The sequence below is a fragment of the Chlorocebus sabaeus genome, chromosome 13 (genome assembly GCF_047675955.1).
Source record: "Chlorocebus sabaeus isolate Y175 chromosome 13, mChlSab1.0.hap1, whole genome shotgun sequence".
NCBI lineage: Eukaryota > Metazoa > Chordata > Mammalia > Primates > Cercopithecidae > Chlorocebus > Chlorocebus sabaeus.
In genome coordinates, this window is record NC_132916.1 from 59,967,397 (window position 1) to 59,990,819 (window position 23,423).

Here is a 23,423-nt window from a genome sequence, read left to right on the forward strand (position 1 = left end):
GAAAGAGATCATGAAGGGACATGGATAAAAGGCAGGAACAGAAAACCAAACACTGCATGTTATCACTTCTAAGTGGGAGCTGAACAGTGAGAACACATGGACACAGGGAGAGGAAAACAAACACTGGGCCTGTCAGGGAATCTGGGGGAGGGAGGGCATCAGGATAAAAAGCTAATGCATGTGTGGCTTAATACCTAGGTGACAGTTTGATAGGTTTGTTACCTATGTAACAAACTTGCAAGTCCTACACATGTATCCCGGAATATAAAATAACATTTTAAAAAATTGCTATTGTTTTCAGAATGTTCTTTTTCTATGACTTCATTCATATCTCAATAACCTTGAATTTCCATTATGTTAAAATGGGGCATATGCAAATTTTTATTTCTAGTTTTTCAGTGAGTACCAATAATGTAGCACCAATATATACAAATTGTGAGTATACTCCTGAAGGAAATAATTAGAAAAAGAGCTAATCAAGAATTAGAAAGAGAAGAAAGATTTAGTCTCAAGGAAAAAATTTTAAAATTGAAACTCCAGGCAAGCTAATCGGAAAAGGCTATTTTTTGTTTATTTACTACTGATCTGTCAGCCTTTGCACTAATAACATTAATTTTATGACTTTATATTTATTATTAATTTGTCTTTTTCTTTAGTTCTGTTTTTTAAATACTGCAGCAAATGAAGTTCCCAGAGTATCTTTAGTAGCATCTCTACCTTTCGTAGCATTATACTGACATTTTCATTACTTTTTAAATAGACTGTTTTTGTGGTTTTGATTTCCTTTTCCTCTCTAACAGCTTTATGGGATAAATTCCCAAGCAGTTTGTAAATCATAAACTTTTGTTAACTTCTAGTCGTACCGTACCATTATTTAAAAAAAAAAAGTCTCCTTTGTTTCAACAGTTTCATGGATCAAATTATGTTTGAATTTTGAAACATCCCAAATACATTTGTTCACTCATGTTCCTATTATATCTTTGCCCATCTTTTACCTCTTTAAACAATTCGGGTTTCTTTGCTTTGGTTTGTGTGTTATTAAAATCAGCTTTATTAAGATATAGCTTACACCAATAAAATTCACCAATTTTAATTGTATAATTAAATGAATTTTGGCAAATGTATACAGTCATGTGACCACCATCATGATCATGACATTGAACATTTCCATCATTCCACATGTCCTGTTACAGAGTCAACGACTTCCCTCCATGCTCTGTCCCTACTCAACCACTGATCTGGTATCACAATAGCTTTGCCTTGTCTAGACTTTCACATAAATGAAATTATACCATCTATAGCCTTTTGTGTCTAGTTTCCTTCATTCAGCACAAAGCTTTTAGGATTCATCCATGTTGCTATATTTATAGCAGTTTATTCCATTTTTGTGGAGTAGTATTCCATTGTACAGTTATATGCCACATTTTGTTTCTCCATACACCAATAGATGTGAATTATTTCCAGTTTTGTGCTAGTATTAGATATGTTTTCACTTCTTTTGGGTAAATATCCAGAAGTGGAATTGCTGTGCTACAAGGTAAGTAGATATTTAACTTATTAAACAATTGCCAAACAGCTTCTCAAACTGGCTGTACTATTTTGCATTTTTATCAGCAATTTCTAAGAGTTCCAGTTACTTACCATCCTTGCCTGCACTTAATACTGTCAATTTTTGTTTTGTAGCTGTTGTATGAGGTATGCAACAGTACCTCAGTATTGTTTTAAACTTCATTTTCCTAATTACTATGACAGCAAGACTCTTCACATGTGCCTATTTGCTGTCTATAGCTCTTCTTCGGTTAAGTGTCCAAATCTTTTGCCCTTTTTTATTAGGCCGTTTGTTTTCATATCAGTGAGCTGTAGGAGCTCTTAAAATATTCTAGATACAACATTTTATCAGAGAGTGCTTTAAAAATATTTTATCCAAACCTATAGCTATAAAACATTTTCATTTCCATAGCAATGCTTTCAATTTTTACAAAGTCCAATTTAGCCCTTTTTTCTTTTATGGTTCATGTTTTTGTTCCTGAGAAATCTTTGCTTAACCCTAGGTTACAATTATCCTATGTTTCTCTTATCAGTTATACAGTTTTAGCTCATATATATGTCTTTGATCTACTTCCAGTTAATTTTTAAACATGACATGGTCCCAAGTTTATTATATACGAATATCTGATTGTTCCAGGATCATTTGTTGAAAAGATTATCCTTTCCTTTAGTGAATTACCTTGGTAACTTTGTCAAGAGTCAATTGAACATAAATATCTGAATCTATTTCTATATTCTATTCTGCTCTACTGATTTATATGCCTACCTTTATGACAATTCCAGATTATCTTCATCACTATTGCTTTATAATGAGTTTTGAATCAGAAAGTGTAATTCCAACTTTGTTTTTCTTTTTCAAAATTGTTTTGGCTATTCTAGGTCTGTTGTTTACATTTCCCAATAAATTTCTGATTTTTTGACTACTTGTTCTATTAATTTCTGAGACAGGATATGAACAGATCTAACTGTAATTGCTAATTTGTCTATTTCTCATTTAGATTTTCAAGAAAAAAAAAGTCTTCTGGCATATTGATTAGGATTGAATTAAATCAACAGATAACTTGTCAGAGAATGGACATTTGACAATGTTGATTCTTCTGATCCATGAACACGAATATCTATTTATTTAGGTCTTTACTGTCAGTACTCTGAGGGGTTCAGTGTACAACTCTTGAACATTTTTGATAAATTTATCCCTGAATGCTACACATTTTTTTTGCTATTATAAATTATTTTAAACTTTAATGTCAAGTGATTCATTACTGGTATAGAAATACAATTGGTTTTTACACATTGACCATATATTCTGCTAACCTCCCTAATACAGATGGTGCCTGAATCATAATGGTTCTATGTATGATGGTTCGACATATGATTTTTTTGACTTTATGATGGTGCATAAACATGCATTCAGTAGAAACCATACTTCCAAGTATCTACACAATTATTCTGTTATTCACTTTTAGTACAGTATTTAATAAATTATGTGAGTTATTCAACACTTTATTACAAAATAGGCTTGGTATTAATTTTGCACAACTGTAGGCTAATGTAAATGTTCTGAGCACACTTAAGGTAGGCTAGGTCAAGCTACGGTGTTTATTTGGTTAGGTGTATTGAATACATTTTCAACTTACAATACTTTCAGTTTACAAAGGACATAATCCCATCATAAGAACCATCTGTAACTCTAGTAGCACTTTTTTGTAAATTTTTTGAGTTATTAACATAGACAATTACGTAATCGGAGAATACACAGTTTACTTTTTCCTTTACAATCTGTATGCCTTTAAAAATTGCATTACTGCATTCGTCAGGGTCTCCAATACAATTGTGAATACACACAGTAACTGACACATGCTCAAGCTTACAGCAAAAGCATTCAGTTTTGTGCCATTAAGCACGATGCTAGCTGCGGATTTTTTAGATGCCCTTTATTAGGTTGAGGAAGTTACTGTCTATTCTTTTTTTTTTTTAGACTAGTCAAATGCAGTACTGACAGTATGAGTAGAACAAGGAGTTCAATCTGTAACTGACTGTCAACAATCCATTGAGATAACTCATTACCTTAGACAAGTCCCATCTACTGTTGGTTTAAGAATGAGTAATAAATGTTGTCAAATCTTTTTTCTCCATTTATTGAGATGATCACATAGTTTTCTAATTCAATCTTTGGATATGGGGAATTACATTGGACACTTTTTCTAACACTGAACTGACAGTATATTGCTGACATAAACTCCACCCAGACATGGGGTATTATCCTTTTTATAAGACTGATTTTCTAATATTTTGCTGAAGATGTTTGCCATCTATATTTAAAAGGGATTTTGGTCTGTATTTTTCTTGAAATCTTTGTCTGGTTTTGGCAGCCGTGTAATTATTGCCCACAAAAAGGAGTGGACAAGGATCCCCTCTTATTTTATAGCCTGGAAGAGTCTGTATAGAACTGGCATTATTTTTTCATCAAATGTTTGGGAAAAGTTACTGATGAAGCCACCTGGGAGTAGTTTCCTTTGACAAAGGATTTTTAACTACAGATTCTGTTTCTTTAAAAAGATATATAATGTTCAAGTTATCTATTTCTTTTTGAGTGAGCTTCAGTAGTTTGTGCCCTTCATGTAATTTATACATTTCATCTAAACTGCTAAATTTATTATCATAAAGTTACTCATAATACTCTTATTATTCTTTTAACGTCTGTAGCATCTAAAGTGAATATCCTCTTACAATTCTGATATTGGCCATTTGCGTCTTCTTTCCTTCTTTCCTGATCAGCCTGGTTACAGGTAGTACAGAAAACAGTTAACTCATGAGCCTGGGTTGCTAAAAAGCTGCAAATCCCAAGAAGGGCCTATTTTTAGGACCAGTCCTTGAAATGTTGTGCTTGATAAGAGTGTTTCTAAATGCCTGAAGCCTTGGGCCTCACTATAACAGTTTCACCAGAAAGCTTATATCAGCAATGTGATTTATGGTGACCATGTGTTTTTGCTTTGGGGGTTTGGAGTCTGAGCAGCTGAGGTTGGTGACACAGGCACTGAATGCACTGTCTCTACACAAAACCCAAACAGCCCTCTACACAACACCATGAACATCAAGGCTTGGGTGAGCTTCCCTGGGTGGCAACACTTTGCACATTTTGTCACATGTTGTTGGAGGAATTAAGTGAGTCCCTTGCAACTCTACTAGGGGGTGCACCTGAAAGCTTGCATCTGGTTTCTCCTGGGCTGTGTCCCATGCACCTTTTCCCTTTGCTGATTTTAATCTGTATCCTTTTGCTGTAATAAATGGTGCGGGTATAACAGCTTTTGAGTCCTGTGAGTCTCTCTAGTGAATTATCAAGCCTGGGGGTGGCCATGGAAATCCCCACCACATATGATAATCAATTTTGTTCTTCTTTTAAAAAGTTGCATTTGCATTTACTGAGGTTTTCTATTTCACTGATTTATACTCTTCTTATTTCTATCCTGTGTTTGTCTAATTTGTTCATACTCTTTTAAGGTGAAAGCTTCAATGATGGATCTCAGACCATTCCTCATTTTTAATATAATGCTACAAGTTTCCTTCTAAGTAATGCTTCAGCAGCATTCCATAAATTTTGATATGCTATAATTTCATTTTTAGCAAGTTCAAAATATGTTATAATTTCTTTTGTGTTTTCTTCTTCAATATATTGATCTAGGGTCTTATTGAATTTCCAAATATTTGGTGACACTACAGATAACTTTTGGTTAACTATTTCTAATTTGATTCTGTTGTGGCCTAAGAAAACATTTTGTATTATTAAAAACATTTCTTTTATATGTAAAAGTTTTATTTAATTTTTATATATAAAATGAAGCTATGTAGACTTGTATTACGGCCCAGAATGATGTCTGTCTTGGTGAATATTCCACACACACTAGAAAACAATGAGTATTCTGTGTTTGTTGGATACAATGTTCTCATAAAACTCAATTCAAATTTGTCAGCGTTATTGAAATCTACTTTCTTATTGATTTTTTGACTACTTGTTATATTAATTTCTGAGAGAGGATACTAACATATCTAACTGTAATTATCTATTTCTCATTTCATTTCTATCAGTTTTTGCTTTGCGTATTTTGAAGCTTTGTTATGAGTTTCATACACAGTCAGTTACATCTTGATACTGACACCTTTATCATTAAAAAGATTCCTTTTTACCTTTGGCAATATTCTTTCTTCTAAAATATACTTTCTCTGATACCAATGTAACAACTCCAGTTTTCTTTTTACTAGTGTTAGCATGGTATATATTTCCATTCTTTAAATATTAACCTACCTATGCCCTTATATTCAAAGCAAGTTTCTTATAATCAACATATAGTTGGTTCTTATTTGCCAATCTGACACTTTCTACTTTTTATTGGGTCTATTTGGACCATCCACATTTAAATTATTCTCGATATTGCTGAGTTTAAATATACCATTCTATTATTTCCTTTCGTTTTCCCTATTTGTTCTTTGTCTCTGTCCTCTTTTTTTTTTTTTTTTTCTTTTTGTTTTTGAGACAGAGTCTTGCTCTGTCACCCAGGCTGGAGTGAAGTGGCGTGATCTCAGCTCACTGCAAGCTCCACCTCCCTGGTTCATGCCATTCCCCTGCCTCAGCCTCCCGAGTAGCTGGGACTACAGGCGCCCACCACCATGCCCGGCTAATTTTTTGTACTTTTAGTAGAGACAGGATTTCACTGTGTTAGCCAGGATGGTCTCAATCTCCTGACCTCATGATCCGCCTGCCTCGGCCTCCCAAAGTGCTGGGATTACAGGCGTGAGCCACCTCGCCTGGCTTTGTCCTCTTTTCCAGCTGTCTTTCTTGATAGTTCTTTGCAATTCCATTGTATCATTATTGGCTTTTCAGCTATCCTTTTAAAACAAATTTATGAAGACTCATATGGTTTGGCTCTGTGTCCCCACCCAAATCTCATGTTGAATTGTAATTTCCACGTGTTGAAGGAGGGGCGTGGTGGGAGATGAATCACAGGGACAGACACTCCCTTGCTGTTCTCGTGATGGAGTTCTTGCAAGATTTGATTGTTTGAAAGTGTGTAGCACGTCCTCCTTTGCGCGCTCTCTCTCTCTCTCTCTCTCTCTCTCCCCCCACCCCTGCTCTGGCCATGTGAAGTCCATGCCCGCTTCCCCTTCACCTTTCACCATGAATATAAATTTCCTGAGGTCTCCCCAGCTATGCCTCCTGTATAGCCAGTTGAACTGTGAGTCAGTTAAACCTCTTTCTCATAAATTACCCAGTCTCCACTCTGTTGCCCAGGATGGAGTGCAGTGGTGTGACCTTGGCTCACTGTAGCCGCCGCCTCCCAGGTTCAAGCAGTTCTCCTGCCTCAGCCTCCTGAGTAGCTGGGACTACAGGCATGTGCCACCACACCCGGCCGATTTTTTTATTTTTAGTACAGACAGCGTTTCACCATGTTGGCCAGGCTAGTCTCAAACTCCTGACCTCAGGTAATCTGCCTACCTTGGCCTCCCAAAGTGCTGGGATTACAGGCATGAGCCACAGCGTCCAGCTTCAGGTAGTTCTTTAGAGCAGTGTGAGAACGGACTAATATGAAAATTGGTACCAGAGAAGTGGGACATTGCTATAAAGATACCTGAAAATATGCAAGTGACTTTAGAACTGGGTAACAGGCAAAAGTTGGAACAGTTTGAAGGGCTCAGAAGAAGACGGCAAAGTTTGGAACTCCATAAAGACTTGTTAAACGGTTATGACCAAAATGCACATACTGATATGAACAGAGATGGCCAAGCTGACAAGGTCTCAGATGGAGATGAAGAACTTATTGGGAACTGGAGTAAAGGCCGCTCTTGCTATGCTTTAGCAGAGACTGGTGGCATTGTGCCCCTGCTCTAGAGATATGTGGGGCACTGAACTTGAGAGAGATGATTTAGGGTATCTGGTGGAAGAAACGTCTAAGCAGCAAAGTGTTCAGATGTGGCCTAGATGCTTCTAAAAACCTGTGCTCATTTGCATAAAGAAAGAAATGACCTGAAGCAGGAATTTATATTTAAAAGGGAAGCAGGCACAAAAGTTTGGAAAATTTGGAGCCTGACCAAGAGGTTAAAAAGAAAAACTAATTTTCTGAGGAGGAATTCTAGGCTTCAGAAATTTGCATAAATTTAAAAAAAGCCAAATGTTAATGCACAGACAATGGGGAAAATGCCTCCAGGTCATTTCAGAGACCTTCACAGAGCCCTTCCTATCACAGGCCTGGAAGCCTAGGAGGGAAAAATGGTTTCATGGGCCAGGCCCAGGGCCTTGCTGCTCTGTGCAGCCTTGAGACATGGGGCCCTGTGTCCCAGCTGCTCTGGCTCCAGTTGTGGCTAAAAGGGGCCAAGAGACAGCTCGGGCTATTAATTCAGAGGGTGAAAGCCTCATGTCTTGGCAGCTTTCATGTGGTATTGAGCCTGTGGGTGTGCAGAAGGCAAGAGTTGAAGTTTGGAAACCTCTGCCTAGATTTCAGAGGATTTATGGAAATGTTTGGACGTCCAGATAGAAGTCCACTGCAGGGGTGGAACCCTCATGGAGAACCTCTACTATGGCAGTGCAGAAGAGAAATGTAGAGTTAAGAGTTCCCACACAACAGTCTCCACTAGGGCACTGCCTGGTAGAGAGCTGTGGTAAGAGGGCCACTGTCCTCCAGAGCTCAGAAATGTAGATCCAGACAGTTTGCACCATACACCTGGAAAAGCCACAGGCACTCAATGCCAGCCGGTAAAAGCAGCTGCAGGGGCTGTACCATGCAGAGCCACAGGGTAGAGCTGCCCAAGGCCTTGGGAGTCTACCCCTTGTGTCCGTGTGGTCTCGATGTTAGACATGGAGTCAAAGGAGATTATTTTGGAGCTTTAAAATTTAATGACTGCCCTGCTGGGTTTTGGACTTGCATGGGGCCTATAGCCCCTTTGTTTTGGCCAATCTCTTACTTTTGGAATGGGAGCATTTACCCAATCCCTATGCCCACATTGTATCTCAGAAGTAACTAACTTGTTTTTTATTTTACAGGCTCATGGAAGAGACCTGCCTTGTGCCAGATGAGATTTTGGACTGTGGAATTTCGGGTTAATGTTGAAATAAGGTAAGACTTGGGGAACTGTTGAGAAAGCATGATTGTGTTTTGAAATGTGAGAAGGACATGAGATGTGGGAGAGGCCAGGGGTGGAATGATATGGTTTGGCTCTGTGTATCCACCCAAATCTCATGGTGAATTACTACCACATGTTGAAAGAGGGACCAGGTGGGAGGTGACTGAATCATGGGTGTGGACTTCCCTCCTGCTGTTCTCTTGAGTTCTCCTGAGATCCCTTTGTTTGAAAGTGTGTAGCACTTCTCCCTTTGCTCGCTCTCTCTCCAGGTCTGGCCATGTGAAAACTGTGCCTGCCTCCCCTTCCACCATGATTGTAGCGTCCGGAGGCCTCCCCAGCCATGCTCCCCCAATATAGCATGCTGAACTGTAAGGTGACTAAACCTCTTTTCTTCATAAATTACCCAGTCTCAGTTAGCTCTTTATAGCAGTGAGAAAAGACTAATACAATTTTCTACCATTAAATAATGCCACTTCACATATATTTTAAGAAACTCAGCCAGGCATGGTGGCTCACACCTGTAATTGCAGCACTTTGGGAATGCAAGGCAGGATGATCACATGGACCCAGAAGTTCAAGACCAGACTGGGCAACATAGTGAGACCCTGTCTCTACAGAAAAAACAAAAATTAGCCAGATGTGGTGGTGTGCACCTGCAGTCCCAGCTACTGAGGGCGTGGAGGTGGGAGGATTGCTTAAGCCCAGAAAGTCAAGGCTGCAGTGAGCTGTGATCTCACCACTGCACTCCAGCGTGGGTGACAGAGCGAGACCCTATCTTTAAAAAAAAAAAAAAGAAAAGAAAAAAGAAGAAACTCACAAAAATATACTTCTATTTATTTCCTCCCATACTTTGTGCTATGTTGGTCTTACGTCTGAACATTTGTCCTCTCAAAAACTCACATTAAAATTTAGTCCAAAATTTGGCAGTATTGAAAGTTGAGGCCTTTTAGTGGTGATTGAGTCATGAGGACTTTGCCCTCATGAGCAGATTAATCCATCAATGGATTAACCAATTTATGGATTAATGGGCTAACAGATTAGGGCAGGGATCCCCATGCCCCAGGCCTCAGAGCAGTACTTGTCCATGGCCTTTTACGAATCAGGCCACATAGCAGGAAGTAAGTGGTGGGCGAGAGCATTATTGGCTGAGCTCCACTTCCTGTCAGATCAGTGGCAGCATTAGATTCTCACAGGAGCATCAACCCTATTATAAACGACGCATGTAAGGGACCTAGGTTGCACATTCCTTATGAGAATCTAACTAATACCTGATGATCTGAGGAGTGGAACACTTTCATCCTGAAACCATAACCCCTGGCCCACTCCATGGAAAAACTGTCTTCCACAAAACTGGCCCCTGGTGCCAAAATGGTTGGGGATTGCTGGATTAGAGGATCATCATAACGGTGGGGCTGGTGACTTTATAAGAAGCAGACTTGGGCTAACACATTCAGCCCCCTTGGCATATGATGCTCTGCACTGCCTTGGGACTGCAGAGTCCTCACCAGCAAAAAGGTTCTCATCAGATGTGAACCCTTGACCTTGGACTTCTCAGCCTTAAAACCTATAAGAAATAAATTCCTTTTCTTAATAAATTACGTTTCTGGTATTCTGTTATAAGTAACTGTAATCCCAGCACTTTGGGAGGCCGAGACGGGCGGATCACGAGGTCAGGAGATCGAGACCATCCTGGCTAACACGGTGAAACCCCGTCTCTACTAAAAATACAAGAAAATTAGCCGGGCGAGGTGGCGGGCGCCTGTAGTCCCAGTTACTCGGGAGGCTGAGGCAGGAGAATGGCGTAAACCCGGGGGGGCGGAGCTTGCAGTGAGCCGAGATCGCGCCACTGCACTCCAGCCTGGGGCACAGAGCAAGACTCCGTCTCAAAAAAAAAACAAAAAAAAAAAAAAAAAAAAAAAAAAAAAAAAAACAGAAAACTAAGACCGTTGTTAAATCATTTACTTCTACAAATACAGGTTGAATATCCCTTATCCAAAATGCTTGAGACAAAAAGCATTTCAGATTTCTTTGGATTTTGTATATATGCATTATATTTACTGGTTCAACATTCCTAATCTAAAATTCAAAATCCAAAATACTCCAATGAGCATTTCCTTTGAGCATAATCATGCTCAAAATGTTTTGGATTCTTGACCATTTCGAATTTCAGATTAGGGATACTCACCATTTATTATAAATCCTACAAAAAAAAACTAATTATTCTTGCTTTAAAAAATATCTTTTAAAGAGATTTTTTAGTAAGAGAAAATCCTTCTATATCATGTTTACTATTTGTTGTGCTCTTCTGTATTGTAAATCAAAATGTCCACTTGGTATTTTTTTTTTTTTTTTTTTTTTAACACTTTCTTGTACTACAGGTTTACTGACAAATTCTTTCAGCTTTTGTACACCTCAAAAAGTTTTTATTTCACCTTCATTTTTGCAAGATATGTCTCCTTGCAAAAATGGTGAAATAGAAACTTTTTGAGGACAGAGAATTTTAGGTTGACAAATTTTTTATTCAATATTTTAAAATATTGTTCTATTGTCTTTTAGCTAGAATAGTTTCTGATGAGAAGTCTGCTGTCATTATTCTCCCACATAAAAAGTCTTTATTTTCTCTGGCTGCTTTTAAGATTTTCAATTTATCCTTCATTTTCAGCAACTGTAGTATGATTTTGTTCATATTTCTTCTTTTTATGACCTGTTGAGCTTTCCTGATCTGTGGGTGTTTTGTTTCCACACAGTCTACAAAGTTTTTAGTCATTATTTCCTCCAATGTATTCGGTCCCCATTCCTCAGGTTTCAAGTACACATAAGTTAAAATGCCTAATATTGTCCTATAGGTCATTGGTGTTCTCTTCTTCCTTCTCTCCAACTCCTATTCCAAAGGCCTTTTTTAGGGGTATGCTGTTAAATAAATTCTCCAGCCAGGATAAGGCAGTACAAACAAAAAGCCTAGTCCAGTGTTTACCAACTTCCATGATGTAAGTATTCACATAAATAGCCAATTTTAAGTTACTAATGGTTTAACAACCAGTTTACAAAATTCCCTAATATTTAACAATCAGCTCTCATAAACCTGGACAGGCCATGTCAGCCCATCACTGATTTTTTAGTGTTTGATTTGAATAATTTATATTGCTATTTCTTCATGTTTACTGATAATTTTAATGCATTGCCCAGTATGCTAACTGCAGTCAATTAAAAATTTTGAATACTGTATTTTTTTAATCTGTAGAAGTATGATTTGGTCTTTGAAAATATGTTCTATTTCTTTCTTTTACACCTTCTTTATGTTTTCCTGTTCCTCTCCTAGAGTCAGTTTCTATTGATTGACTCATCTTTTGGTAATGGGTCAGGTCATCTTTCTTTTTTTAAATGCCTGGTAGATTTGATTGAATATCTGACATTATAAATTTTATATTATTGGTGGCTGGATTTTGTTGGCAATTCTTTAAATATTGCTGGGCTTTGCTCTGGGATACACTGAAATTACTTCAACCAGTATAATCCATTTAAGGTTTTTTGTTTGTTTGTTTGTTTTTGAGATGGAGTCTCACTCTGTCACCCAGGCTGGAGTCAGTGGTGCGATCTTGGCTCCCTGTAACCTCCACCTCCCAGCTTCAAGTGATTCTCCTGTCTCAGCCTCCCAAGCAACTGGGACTACAGGTTGCCTGCCACCACACTCGGCTAATTTTTTTTTTTTTTTGTATTTTTAGTAGAGACAGGGTTGCACTATGTTGGTCAGGTTGGTCTCGAACTCCTGACCTCGTGATCCGCCCATCTCAGCCTCCCAAAGTGCTGGGATTACAGGCGTGAGCCACCAAACCCAGCCCATTTAAGATTTTTTAAATTTAGTTACCCCCTGAAAACATTGGGGTTCTAAATTTGTTTTTGACAGAGCCAAGGTAATTACAGATTTATAAGCTAAATCCAGGCCAGCACTTATATAGGTGAATGAACACACGAAGGATATTATTAATACCTAGGAAACTCTGAAGATTTTCTACCCTTTTAAAATCAATTCAGTGCACAATACAAAAAGTTTTAGAAAATGTAATTCATAAGATGAAGAAGATATCACCTCTACAAAAGAACTATTATAAAAATAAAGAGAAGATAAAATCAAGATAATACAGTATACACAATAAAAGTGAGCAAAATATGGCTTAACTTTCCCCTTTTAAAAGAATGCATATGCAACTCCAAAAATAATTATAGCTACAATTTGAGTGCTTATTCTTAGCAATTCATATTTATTTGTTCCAGTTACTATTGCTGAGTATCAAACCACTCCAGACTTAGCAGTGTAAAATAATAAGCAGTTTATTACGCTCTGAGCCCACTATATTCTCTTTATTTATCAAGCCCCTCTTATCTAATTCCTGATGCTTTGATCCCACAATCCATCACTTCAATCATCACCCGCCATTTTCATGTACTTCCTATCCATCACACTTGTCTGGTAAAACTGCAGGCACTGTTCAAATTTAGTGAACTTTATTTCCATAACTATAACCAGGCTATTGAACACTGCTGGTAAAACCTGAACCACTTCAAAGATGGTGTATTAGTCCATTTTCACACTGCTGATAAAGACATAACTGACACTGGGCAATTTACAAATGAAAGAGGTTTAATGGACTTAAAGTTCCACATGGCCGAGGCCTCACAATCATGGTAGAAGGCAAAGTGGAGCAAGTCACATCTTACATGGATGGCGGCAGGCAGAGAGAGCTTGTGCAGGGAAACTCCAATTTTTAAAACCATCAGATCTCATGACTTATTCACTATGATGAGAACAGCACAGGAAAGACCTGCCCCCATGATTCAATTACCTCCCACTGGGTTCCTCCTATGACACATGGGAGTTGTGAGAGTTACAATTCAAGATGAGATCTGGGTGGGGACACATCCAAACCATATCACATGTTAACCTTTCTACCAGCATTCTACCAAAAAGCCTTGCTTGCTACCATACTACTAATAAACTTTTAAATACCTTTTTGATAAGCAAAAATATCTTGGTATTCCAATCTGTTTTAAAATATTACTACATTTTAAAATATTACTACATTTTATTAGTCAATGTTATTTTCTCTTGTATCTGGTTTTATTTTTTCATTCCTTTTGCTCACTTAGCTATTGTCTTAATATTTATGGAATCAATTTATGCAACTTCCTTACAAGTTAACAATAGGGATGAAACTTACTCATAAGGTTGTTACAAGGATTATAGGATAATTATAAAATACTCAGAAGGTCCTTCTGATTCCACATTATGTAGTTGCTCAATAAATATTAGCAATTATTATCAGTAGCTATATGTAAGAGCATTAACGCTACGACTATAAAAATACTACATACTTTTCTCAGTGAACTGGCTTATAGCCAGGTTTGGTCTTTGACAAAAAAGTATCTTATACATCAGATTTATTCATTCATTCAACAAATACTCATTGAGTCTTCTGTGTGCAGGCAGAAAATGCTGTCTTCATTTGGGAGGTCTTTTATCCCTTTTAAGACCAGAATATTTTGGGAGGTCTTTTATCTACCTTTTAAGAACAGAGTATCTTTACACATTGGAAGGTTAAACCAGCCAGTCATTTTTATTGTCTTATGGAAATATCTGCCTATTAGATTTTTACATTTAAGTTTTTGAGTTACCTGAAATGTAATTTTTAGTTTGTGAGATAAAATTCTTTCCCTCAAAGTTTCGCTCTTGTCACCCAGGCTGGAGTGCAGTGGCATGATCTCAGCTCACTGAAACCTCCACCTCCTGGGTTCAAGTGATTCTCGTGCCTCAGCCACCCAAGTAGCTGGGATTACAGGTACACAACATCATGTCTGGCTAATTTTTTGTATTTTTAGTAGAGATTGGGTTTCAACATGTTGGCCAGGCTGGTCTTGAACTGCTAGCCTCAAGTGATCTGCCTACCTTGGCCTCCTAAAATGCTAGGACTACAGGTGTGAGCCACTGTGCCTGGCCTTTTGTTTTAAAGATTTCAGTTAATCTTCCTTTTGTATTTTTCTGCATTAACTTTAGCCTAATTTTGCAACTAAAGAAATCATCCACTGGAAACTATTACAACTGGATTAAAACTAAAAATTTGTATATATAAAGTGCAACCTATCTGTAATATCTACTAATAAATTTTTTCCATTTGAATCTGCACTTTTGGAAATTTTACTTTTAAGATCTTTCAGGACTTTTGTAGTTTCTATGTATGTAGTATCTACCTGTTAATTTTTGTATTTTTCTCCAATATTTTCTTATTGTTTCTAGCTATAATCGTTAATTTTGTGTACTTATTTTGTTCATACAGGTTGATTCACATAGGTTTTCTAATATTAGCATTCAAACCATCAATAATGATCATTTGTTCTCTTCACTAAGCATCATATTTGCCCACACTGTACACTGGCATAACAGGGAGCCAGTATAGTTGTTACGAACTGTACTGTACAAGCTATAGAATCAGTAGGACCTGGATTCACTATTATTAGTTATATGATCCTGGGTACGTTTCTTAACCTCTGTGCCTCAGTTCTTCAGTGTATACTGATTTTATAGGATGTGTGTGAGAATTAGATGAGTTAATACATGTAAAACACTTAAGGTGCCTTCTATGCAATAAATATGGACAAATACCTATTGAAAAAAAGCTATCGTATCTTTATGTTTCATGCCTTAATATATTTACTTCAAGATTATTAAACACTTACGATGAAAAGACATCTTCCCTTGCAGGTCCTGATTTTAAAGGAAGAACCTATAGGCTAGGTGTCCCCCTTTTCAAAGGGACCCACAGAAAACTATTGAAATCATACATAATATACCATGTATATGTATGGATTTGCATTTTCTGAGAACCCCACAGCGTGCTCTAGGTTTGGTGCTCACATGTATGGCTTTCACATACATGAACACAAAATGTTCTAAAAAATCCATTACCATCCTATTTCCAATTAAAACACAACAGCTTTTTTCTTTGTTATTTTTATATTTTTTTATTCAATTTATTTGCACTAACTTATTAATATTGACTGATATCCAATTATTAAGCTATTCTTGAGTTCTTCGGGGGAACTATATCGCTGAGACAGATTATTCTTTTAACATGATTAATTTCAATGTGTTCATATATTTACATAGCGATTTTGTTCTCTTAACACACATTCATAAATGAGACAGCTGTTTTTCTTCAGAAAGAAAAACATAGACAACTGCCTATATTTTTGCACACTTTTACTTTTAAACTTTATGTCATTTTGTTTAATGTGTGAATCTTGCAAATAAAATACCTGATATTTTATTTTATTTATTATTACTATTATTTTTGAGACAGGGTCTCACTCTATCACTCCGGTAGGAATGCAGTGGCATGATCATGGCTCACTGCAGCCTCGACCTCCCAGGCTCAAGCAATCCTCCTACCTCAGCCTCCCGAGTAGCTAGGACTCCAAGTGCATGCCACCATGCCCAGATAAGTTATTTTTTGAGAGATGGGATCTTACTACATTGCCCAGGCTAGTCTTGAACTCCTGCACTGAAGCAATTTCTCCCACCTTGGATTTCCAAAGTGTTGGGATTACAGACATGAGCTACCATGCCTGGTCCTGATTACTTTGAAAGTCTATTTTTGAATCTGCTTTTAAAAGTAGGAAGCTTAAACTATTTACATTTATTGTCGTGACTGAGTTTGCTCTTAAATTTCTTATTTCATTATATTCTTTTAAAAAATCTCATCTAATTTTTTTAACTCAGACGACTTAGAAAGTGTAATAATCTATTTTATATCTATCACTTGTTTTATTTATTTCAAACTCTAGGATGAAATAATAACTTTTGACTATATGCTATGGTTGAGAATAATGGTTACGTGACTTTTTCTTCCTAAGATGCTTTGCTTAACCTTTGAAAATAATTTGGTTCTGTTCTCTCACATTATCATAGGCACATATCTAATGTAAAATCTTCAGGAATTATTCTGGACATATATAATTAAGAAAGTTCTACATATTTAACTGATTTCAAAGTTCATCCAATGTATTTTTGGTTCATAAATTTTCCATTAAAATTTTTTTAACTGATATATAATAGTTGTACATATTTTGGGGGTACATGTGATATTCTGACACTGTATATAGTGTATAATGATCACATCAGAGCATCTGACATACCCATTACTCCAAGCATTTACCTTTTATGTTGGGAACATAAATCTTTTCTTCTGGCTATTTTGAAATATACAATAAATTATTAACTGTAATTTCCCTACTGTAATACTAACTACTAGAATTTATTCCTTCCAACTGTATTTTTATACTCCTTAACCAACTTCTCTTCATCCCCCCCTCTAAGATCTTAAGATGTTCTATTCTTAAATTCTTAACTTTGATTCTTATCTAGAAATGGTACTACATCTTTAATAAATCTTAAATCTTTGTTTTTTTTTTCAGGGAGGGAACACTGATAATATTTCGCTAATAATGCACATATGTTTACAACTACCATCACAAATGACTAACAACTTAGGTGACTAGATTCCTCGGGCTACAATTTTTCCCTTAATGCTCTAAATATTTCTCCATTGTCTTTTGGATTTAGTGTTTTTACAGAGAAGTCTGAAATGTATTATATGTTTTTCTGTTTAAGTGTTTGTAGTATTTATTTTACTCTTAAGATAAAAACAAAAGAATGTTTCTAGATATAGTTCTCATCTTGTAAGTCTTGCCTAGAATGCGGGATGGACTCATCTCTTCAGAAATCTCAGCAAAGTTTCTTCGTCATGCTCGTTATTGTTGCTGCTCCACTACTGCTGTCCGGGAATACTTATCTGTGGGTCAAATATTTTCCTATGTCCTCATTCTTTATTTCTTTCATTTTAGTTTTGGTCATTTCTTCTCACCTCGAATTTGTCTCCCACTTCACTGATTAGATTTTTCAAACATAGTGTCAATTCTATCATTTTAGGCCTGAGATATAGTCTTAAGAAAGCAACTGAAGAAAGAACATGTACTTTTAAAATTGCAGAGACTGCAGTCTTAAATCCTGGTTATCCTATTTTTGACTATATGACCTAAGGAAATCATTTAACATGTCTGTTTATAAAATTTCTCACATGCAAAAAAAGAGTCCCAATGCCTATCTTGCAAGATTAACAGTAAGATTTAGAAATAATATTTGTAAAACTCTTATTATTGTGCCTTATATATAATTGGAACATAAGATCAACCTGCCATTATTATGAATCCTTATTTTGACTTTTTTCCTTGCTTAATTTTATTTCAGACTGCTCCCTTTCTCATCTCAGCCTGTTTTGTACGTAGGATTCCCCGTTCTTCTTTCAAGAAGAGGTCCTATCTCTTCAAATTTCATTAAAATAGGCAATATTGGGTTGTGGTTAAGGCAGTGGATTCCGCACTCCCACTCTCAGTGTTTGAATCCTGGTTCTACCATTTACGATGTAACTTTCAGCAAGTTACTTAACTTCTATGATGTAGTTTTCTCCTCCGAAGAAATGAAACGCCATAATATCGTCGTTTGTACTAAATGACTGAATATATATAAAGTGTTTAGAAGAGTGCCTAAAGATAGAAAGCATTCAGGCATCTAGCAAATGAAAACAGGTATTGTTCTTTTACTTCCTAAAGTTAATCATGTCAAAAATATTTTGTTTTCCTCTAAGTCCTCTAGAAATATTCCCTTCTTTTGAGCTGGGAAATCTCTTTCCAAATATCTGTTCCTAGTGTACTTATTTCTGAAAGAAAACACGCCTAGTCAGGCCTGCTGTTTGCAAAGAGAGGCTGGGTAAATTATGTTTAGTCATTTCACATTTATGTGCCCCTCAATATTTAAACTGGACTTTAGGTAAATGGAAATAACCTCTGCCTATTCCGATTATCCATTTAATTTAAACCTTGGTCTAAATCAGTTTAGATTCAGTCTTGTTCATGGCTCACAACTCCCAGTTCTTTAATACTGAGATACAATATGAGGTTCTTCTCTGAGCATAAAACATCTCTGCAGACAACTGTTTCCAGGGTTCCTTTTGCTTTTGCCCAACATAAGCACCCCATCTGAGGGGAAGGCATATATCAATAAGTAATGTGTCATCCTCCATGTCACTATTCCCTACCATATTGTACACCAGTACCACCAGAAAAAGCACATGCTATTTCAGAGCAGCATTCACTATGGAAGTGCTAATCTGTCCCATTCTGTCAGCTGGAAATTTTTGTGCAGTAGTATACCAGTGTATATACTATGAACCCTCACATGTGTGCAGCTGGATTTTGGCCTGTGTTAGTACTTATTTTTGCCTCACTTCAGAATTTATACTGTTACACTGACAGCTGCCAGACAGAATACTAAAATAAACAGGTCTTAAGAAAAAATGGGGTAAATCTTACTACAAGCAAAATGTAGGATGTATAACTCATCATAAAACTCCTGCCAAAAAAAAAAACTACATTATTATTTACACTAGAATCTATTTATGTTTTTTTCTGTGAGGACAGAAGAGATAACAGAGCAACTGAAATAGTGAGATAGGTATAAAGGGTGTAGAGGACACTAACTGTGGATGCCAATACAGACTTTTTGTGATTCCAAGGGGATCAGGTTGTAGTTAGTTGCTGATTTGCTTAGTCTTTACTTTAAGCACTGTATTTTTAATCCCTTAAAGTGTGCTGCCAAAAATTCTATCATTTGAAAGTGTGCCTCAAACATAAAAGGATAATTATTGCCTTAAGGCCATTGACTTCTCCCGGTTCTGTCGGGTAGAATCACACAGAAAAAGTTTAAATAAGCACAAGCTACTCAATATCTGAAGTTAAGATACTACTTCCTAAGTTCTTCACAATTATGGGTTAAAAATACTTTCTTCAAAATGGTATCATGGCTAGTTTTGAGTTTCCCCACTATCTCCGATCATTCTCCCCACTGTGTGTGCGTTCTTCCTGCAGGACAGCACTCAAGAATGAACTCAATACTTCCACAGTGATGTTGATTCTAATGTAAACTGTATTTTACCATGTGTTATTGACCATGACATAGTGTTAGTGTTTTTAATTTTCCAAACTCCTTAGAATTTTAACATGAAATGCAGTCATATCTGCATTTTATGCAGATATGTAAATCACCATTACCCAATGGTCATTCACTTACTGAGATGTTTTCTCCAGACTTGACAAGTTTTTTCTTCAGTTTTTTCTTCTCACGCATTAGATCACTGTGAGTCTTAAGCAGTTCTTCAAAGCGAACTTTGGTTTTTACTTTTGCTTCACTCTCAGCTACAAAAGATAGAGTCATGTCATTTTGTAAACGACTCTATTATAACACATAACCTACACTACTATTATGTTAAGAAATAAAGTCTTGTAAATACCGGCATGAGTTCTCTAGCTACATTAGAAAAACTCACCAGTCTTTCCTTCTTAAAATACTTTTTGTTTTGACTTTAGTGATCACAACGTTCACCTGTATCCCTCTGACCTTTTTGGCCACTCACTCTAAAAGTCTCCTTTGCTAAGTCAACTTTTTATTTCTGATAAACAGTAGCATCTACCACTGTTAGTTACATGTTATGTGGCTTTAGACAAGTTACTTAACATCTCTAAACTTAATTTTCCTTATCTTATGTCAAAGATCATTTTGCATGAAAATGGCTAAGGTCTGCCTAGCCTGTAATCAGTAGTCCACAAACATTAACAGGTTTTTCCTTTAAAACATCAATAAGATGATGCTTAAGCCCCTGAAAATTTCCCATTTCATTCAGGATAAAATAAGTCTTTTATATGCCCTACAGGGTTCCATACCTCCCGATCTGTCTCCAGGGCTTCAAGTCAAGACAAATACCCTCTTAGATGCCTATGTTCTAGCTATAATACCCTTCCTTTAGCTCCTTCGTCACAACAAGCTCCTTCCCATGTGAAGCTGTTTCTGAGGCAAACTTCCTCTAACTCCTCACCTGGCTGGTGTTAACCTGTCTTTAGTTTAAATGCTGTCTGTAAATAAAACATCTCCTGACAAACTCATCTAAATTTTCATCTTTCTCACATAGCAGGTTGTTCTCTTCCTTCGCAGCACTTAACCCAAATGGAAATTGTACAATTACTAGAAACATACTGTCTGTTTCCCCCATAACTACATCCCTAGCAACAATTATGAGGTCTGACATAGTGTACATACTCAGTCATTATGTTTTAAATTAATAAACGCTGAATGAATGGGTGCTCTAGAGCAAGTGTTGGCAAACTATGGCCTGCAGGCTAGTCACTTGTTTTCGTAAAGGTTTATGGAAATCAGACATGCCCATTTGATTAAGAATTGTTATAACTGCCTTCATGCTTTAAAACAGAGACAGACACAGAGTTGAGTAGTTATAGCAGAGACTAAGCCTAAAATATTTACTAGCTGGTCCTTTTAGAAAAGATTGCCAATGCTTGTGGCAGAGTAAAACATTCAATTTTGACGATAAAAAATAAAAACTAACCCTATGTTGTAATCAGTATTTACCTTGTCCAGCTGAGTCCCAAACTACCATCCATTAAATATATACTAACCTTAATCACAACATTAAATGGAAAACTGAATACAAAACCAATAAGTATCTCTAAATGTAGTATATTTGGTCAATGACATCTACTGTATTCATTGATCTGTTAAAGAATCCCTTAAAATAAACCAAACTTAAAAGTAAATGTATAAAATATAAATTTTATACATAAATTTCATGAAAGTCTTACCAGTAGGCATCTCTCAGCTTTATGCAGAGGACTGAGAATGTAAAGCATTGACTCAATCAGGATCCTATCGAAACAAAGACGATGTATTTGTAATATGGAACTTCCAAATAAAAATTATAAAACATTCACACAAGATCATGCCATTGTATGTCCACTACTTCATTAAGTGTATAACAATAAATCAATGTTCCCTTATCCCAACCTTATGCTTATGACTTGGGTACATTTTAATCAGTTTAGGGCCCTAAAATCAAGGGAAACAAATTGGATCATATATGAATAAAGTATTTATATATTTGAAACCAACAAAAAAAACATTTTGAAGGCAGTGAACGTCTAATGTGGTATGTTAATAAACGTTTTAAAATGTTTCAATATATTAATGAACATTTCAACACACTTTTAAGAAACCAAACTCCATTTCAGGACTGACTTTCCTAAGAGCATTCACTATTACATTAAAGCATGCTTGTGGGCAGCATACTCACAGACAGTGAATTTAAATACCTCTGTGTCTGCCATTGAAAATTCTGCTACAATAGAGGACACAGTACAAATAACTGTACCATCTTTCTTTAATAAAACCTGGATGTGTATTACTGTGTGTCAGAACTACTCAAAACCGTGTTTAAACTCAGTATGTATAATACTAAATTGCCCGTTTTATTAAAAAATGGGGCTGTATGTCTAAAATGAACGTATTAATTCTCACATTAGAACACTTAGAACGTAATATGTATGTTATTGAGACTAAAACTGAAGAGTGTTTTAAAAAAAAAAAGAAGAAAAGCTGGTTCAGGGATTATTGGTCTGTTTGTTTTTGAGATGGAGTCTCCCTTTGTCGAGTGCAGTGGCATGATCTCGGCTCACTGCAACCTCCCAGGTTCAAGCGATTCTCCTGCCTCAACCTCCCAAGTAGCTGGGATTACAGGTGTGTGCCACCACACCGAACTAATTTTTGTATTTTAAGTAGAGACAGGGTTTCACCATGTTGGCCAAGCTGGTCTTGAACTTCTGACCTCATGTGATCTGCCCACCCCGGCCTCCCAAAGTGTTGGGATTACAGGTGTGAGCCACCACACTGGGCCCAAGGCATTATTGGTTAATGGTCCAATTCCCTGGAGATCCACATTCATGTTCCTCTTGCAGAAATGTCTAAGAAATTCTAAAAAGAAAGGAATGATTATGTAAATATACCTAACTATGTCAGTTAATTTAGGTAACGACCATGTGGTACCCAGACAAAACAGACATCACTAAATCCATGGAGTAAAAACTCCTATACTTTAGTGATAGGAGCCTGTATTTACTCCTTCTAGCAGTTATGAATCTAATAACTCGTCTTCTACTTTCTCGTCTATATCAAATTAGAAAGAGAAGCTGCAAAGCAGCATGCAAAGAAGCTACAATAACAGCATCCCCTGAGAGCACGTAAGTAGAAAAATCATAAAACAAACAAAAACTTAATATTTATACTACTTGACGGTCATCTAACAGGCAGGGAAAAAGCTGAACAATATTATGACTATGATTCATCAAAAAAAAAAGCCTGTAGGGCATGGTGATTCATGCCTGTAATCCCAATACTTTGGGAGGATGAGGCAGGCAGATCACTTGAGGTCAGGAGTTTGAGTCCTGTCTGGCCAACATGGTAAAACCCCATCTCTACTAAAAATACAAAAACTAGTTAGGTGTGGAGCTACTGGGGAGGCTGAGGCAGAAGAATTGCTTGAACCTGGGATGTGGAGGTTGCAGTGAGCCGAGACTGCACCAGTGTGCTCCAGCCTGGGTGATGGAGTGAGAGAATATTTTGGAAAGATTAAATAACTAATGAAGAGGCAGGAGAAAGAATCGGAGGTGATTCCCATGTTTCTAGAACTAGAATAAGTAGGTTAGTAGTATCATTAAACTGTAATATAACGCAGTATAGGAGAGTAGTTTAAAACCCATGTCCTAGAATTAGTTTTCATAGTCACTTGTGTGACTTTGCTTCCTCATCTGTAAAA

General features: G+C 36.7%; 1 protein-coding gene across 16 annotated transcripts in view; it reads right to left on the reverse strand.

The window, feature by feature from the left end:
* AHI1 (Abelson helper integration site 1) overlaps positions 1 to 23,423 on the reverse strand; it is a 223,168-nt gene that overhangs the window by 196,190 nt on the left and 3,555 nt on the right. For 15 of the 16 annotated variants that reach the window (XR_012095048.1, XM_073022494.1, XM_073022495.1 and 12 more), the window contains 2 exons: positions 21,418 to 21,481; positions 19,838 to 19,962 (listed from right to left, as the gene is read on the reverse strand). Coding sequence is in view for 15 of the 16 variants with exons in the window: in XM_073022494.1 (XP_072878595.1) it covers positions 19,838 to 19,962; positions 21,418 to 21,427 (135 nt within the window). In the remaining variant the exon portion in view is untranslated. Of the gene's footprint in view, positions 1 to 19,837; positions 19,963 to 21,417; positions 21,482 to 22,404; positions 22,583 to 23,423 lie in introns of all 16 variants that reach the window. The other variant, XM_073022491.1, reaches the window with a different exon arrangement.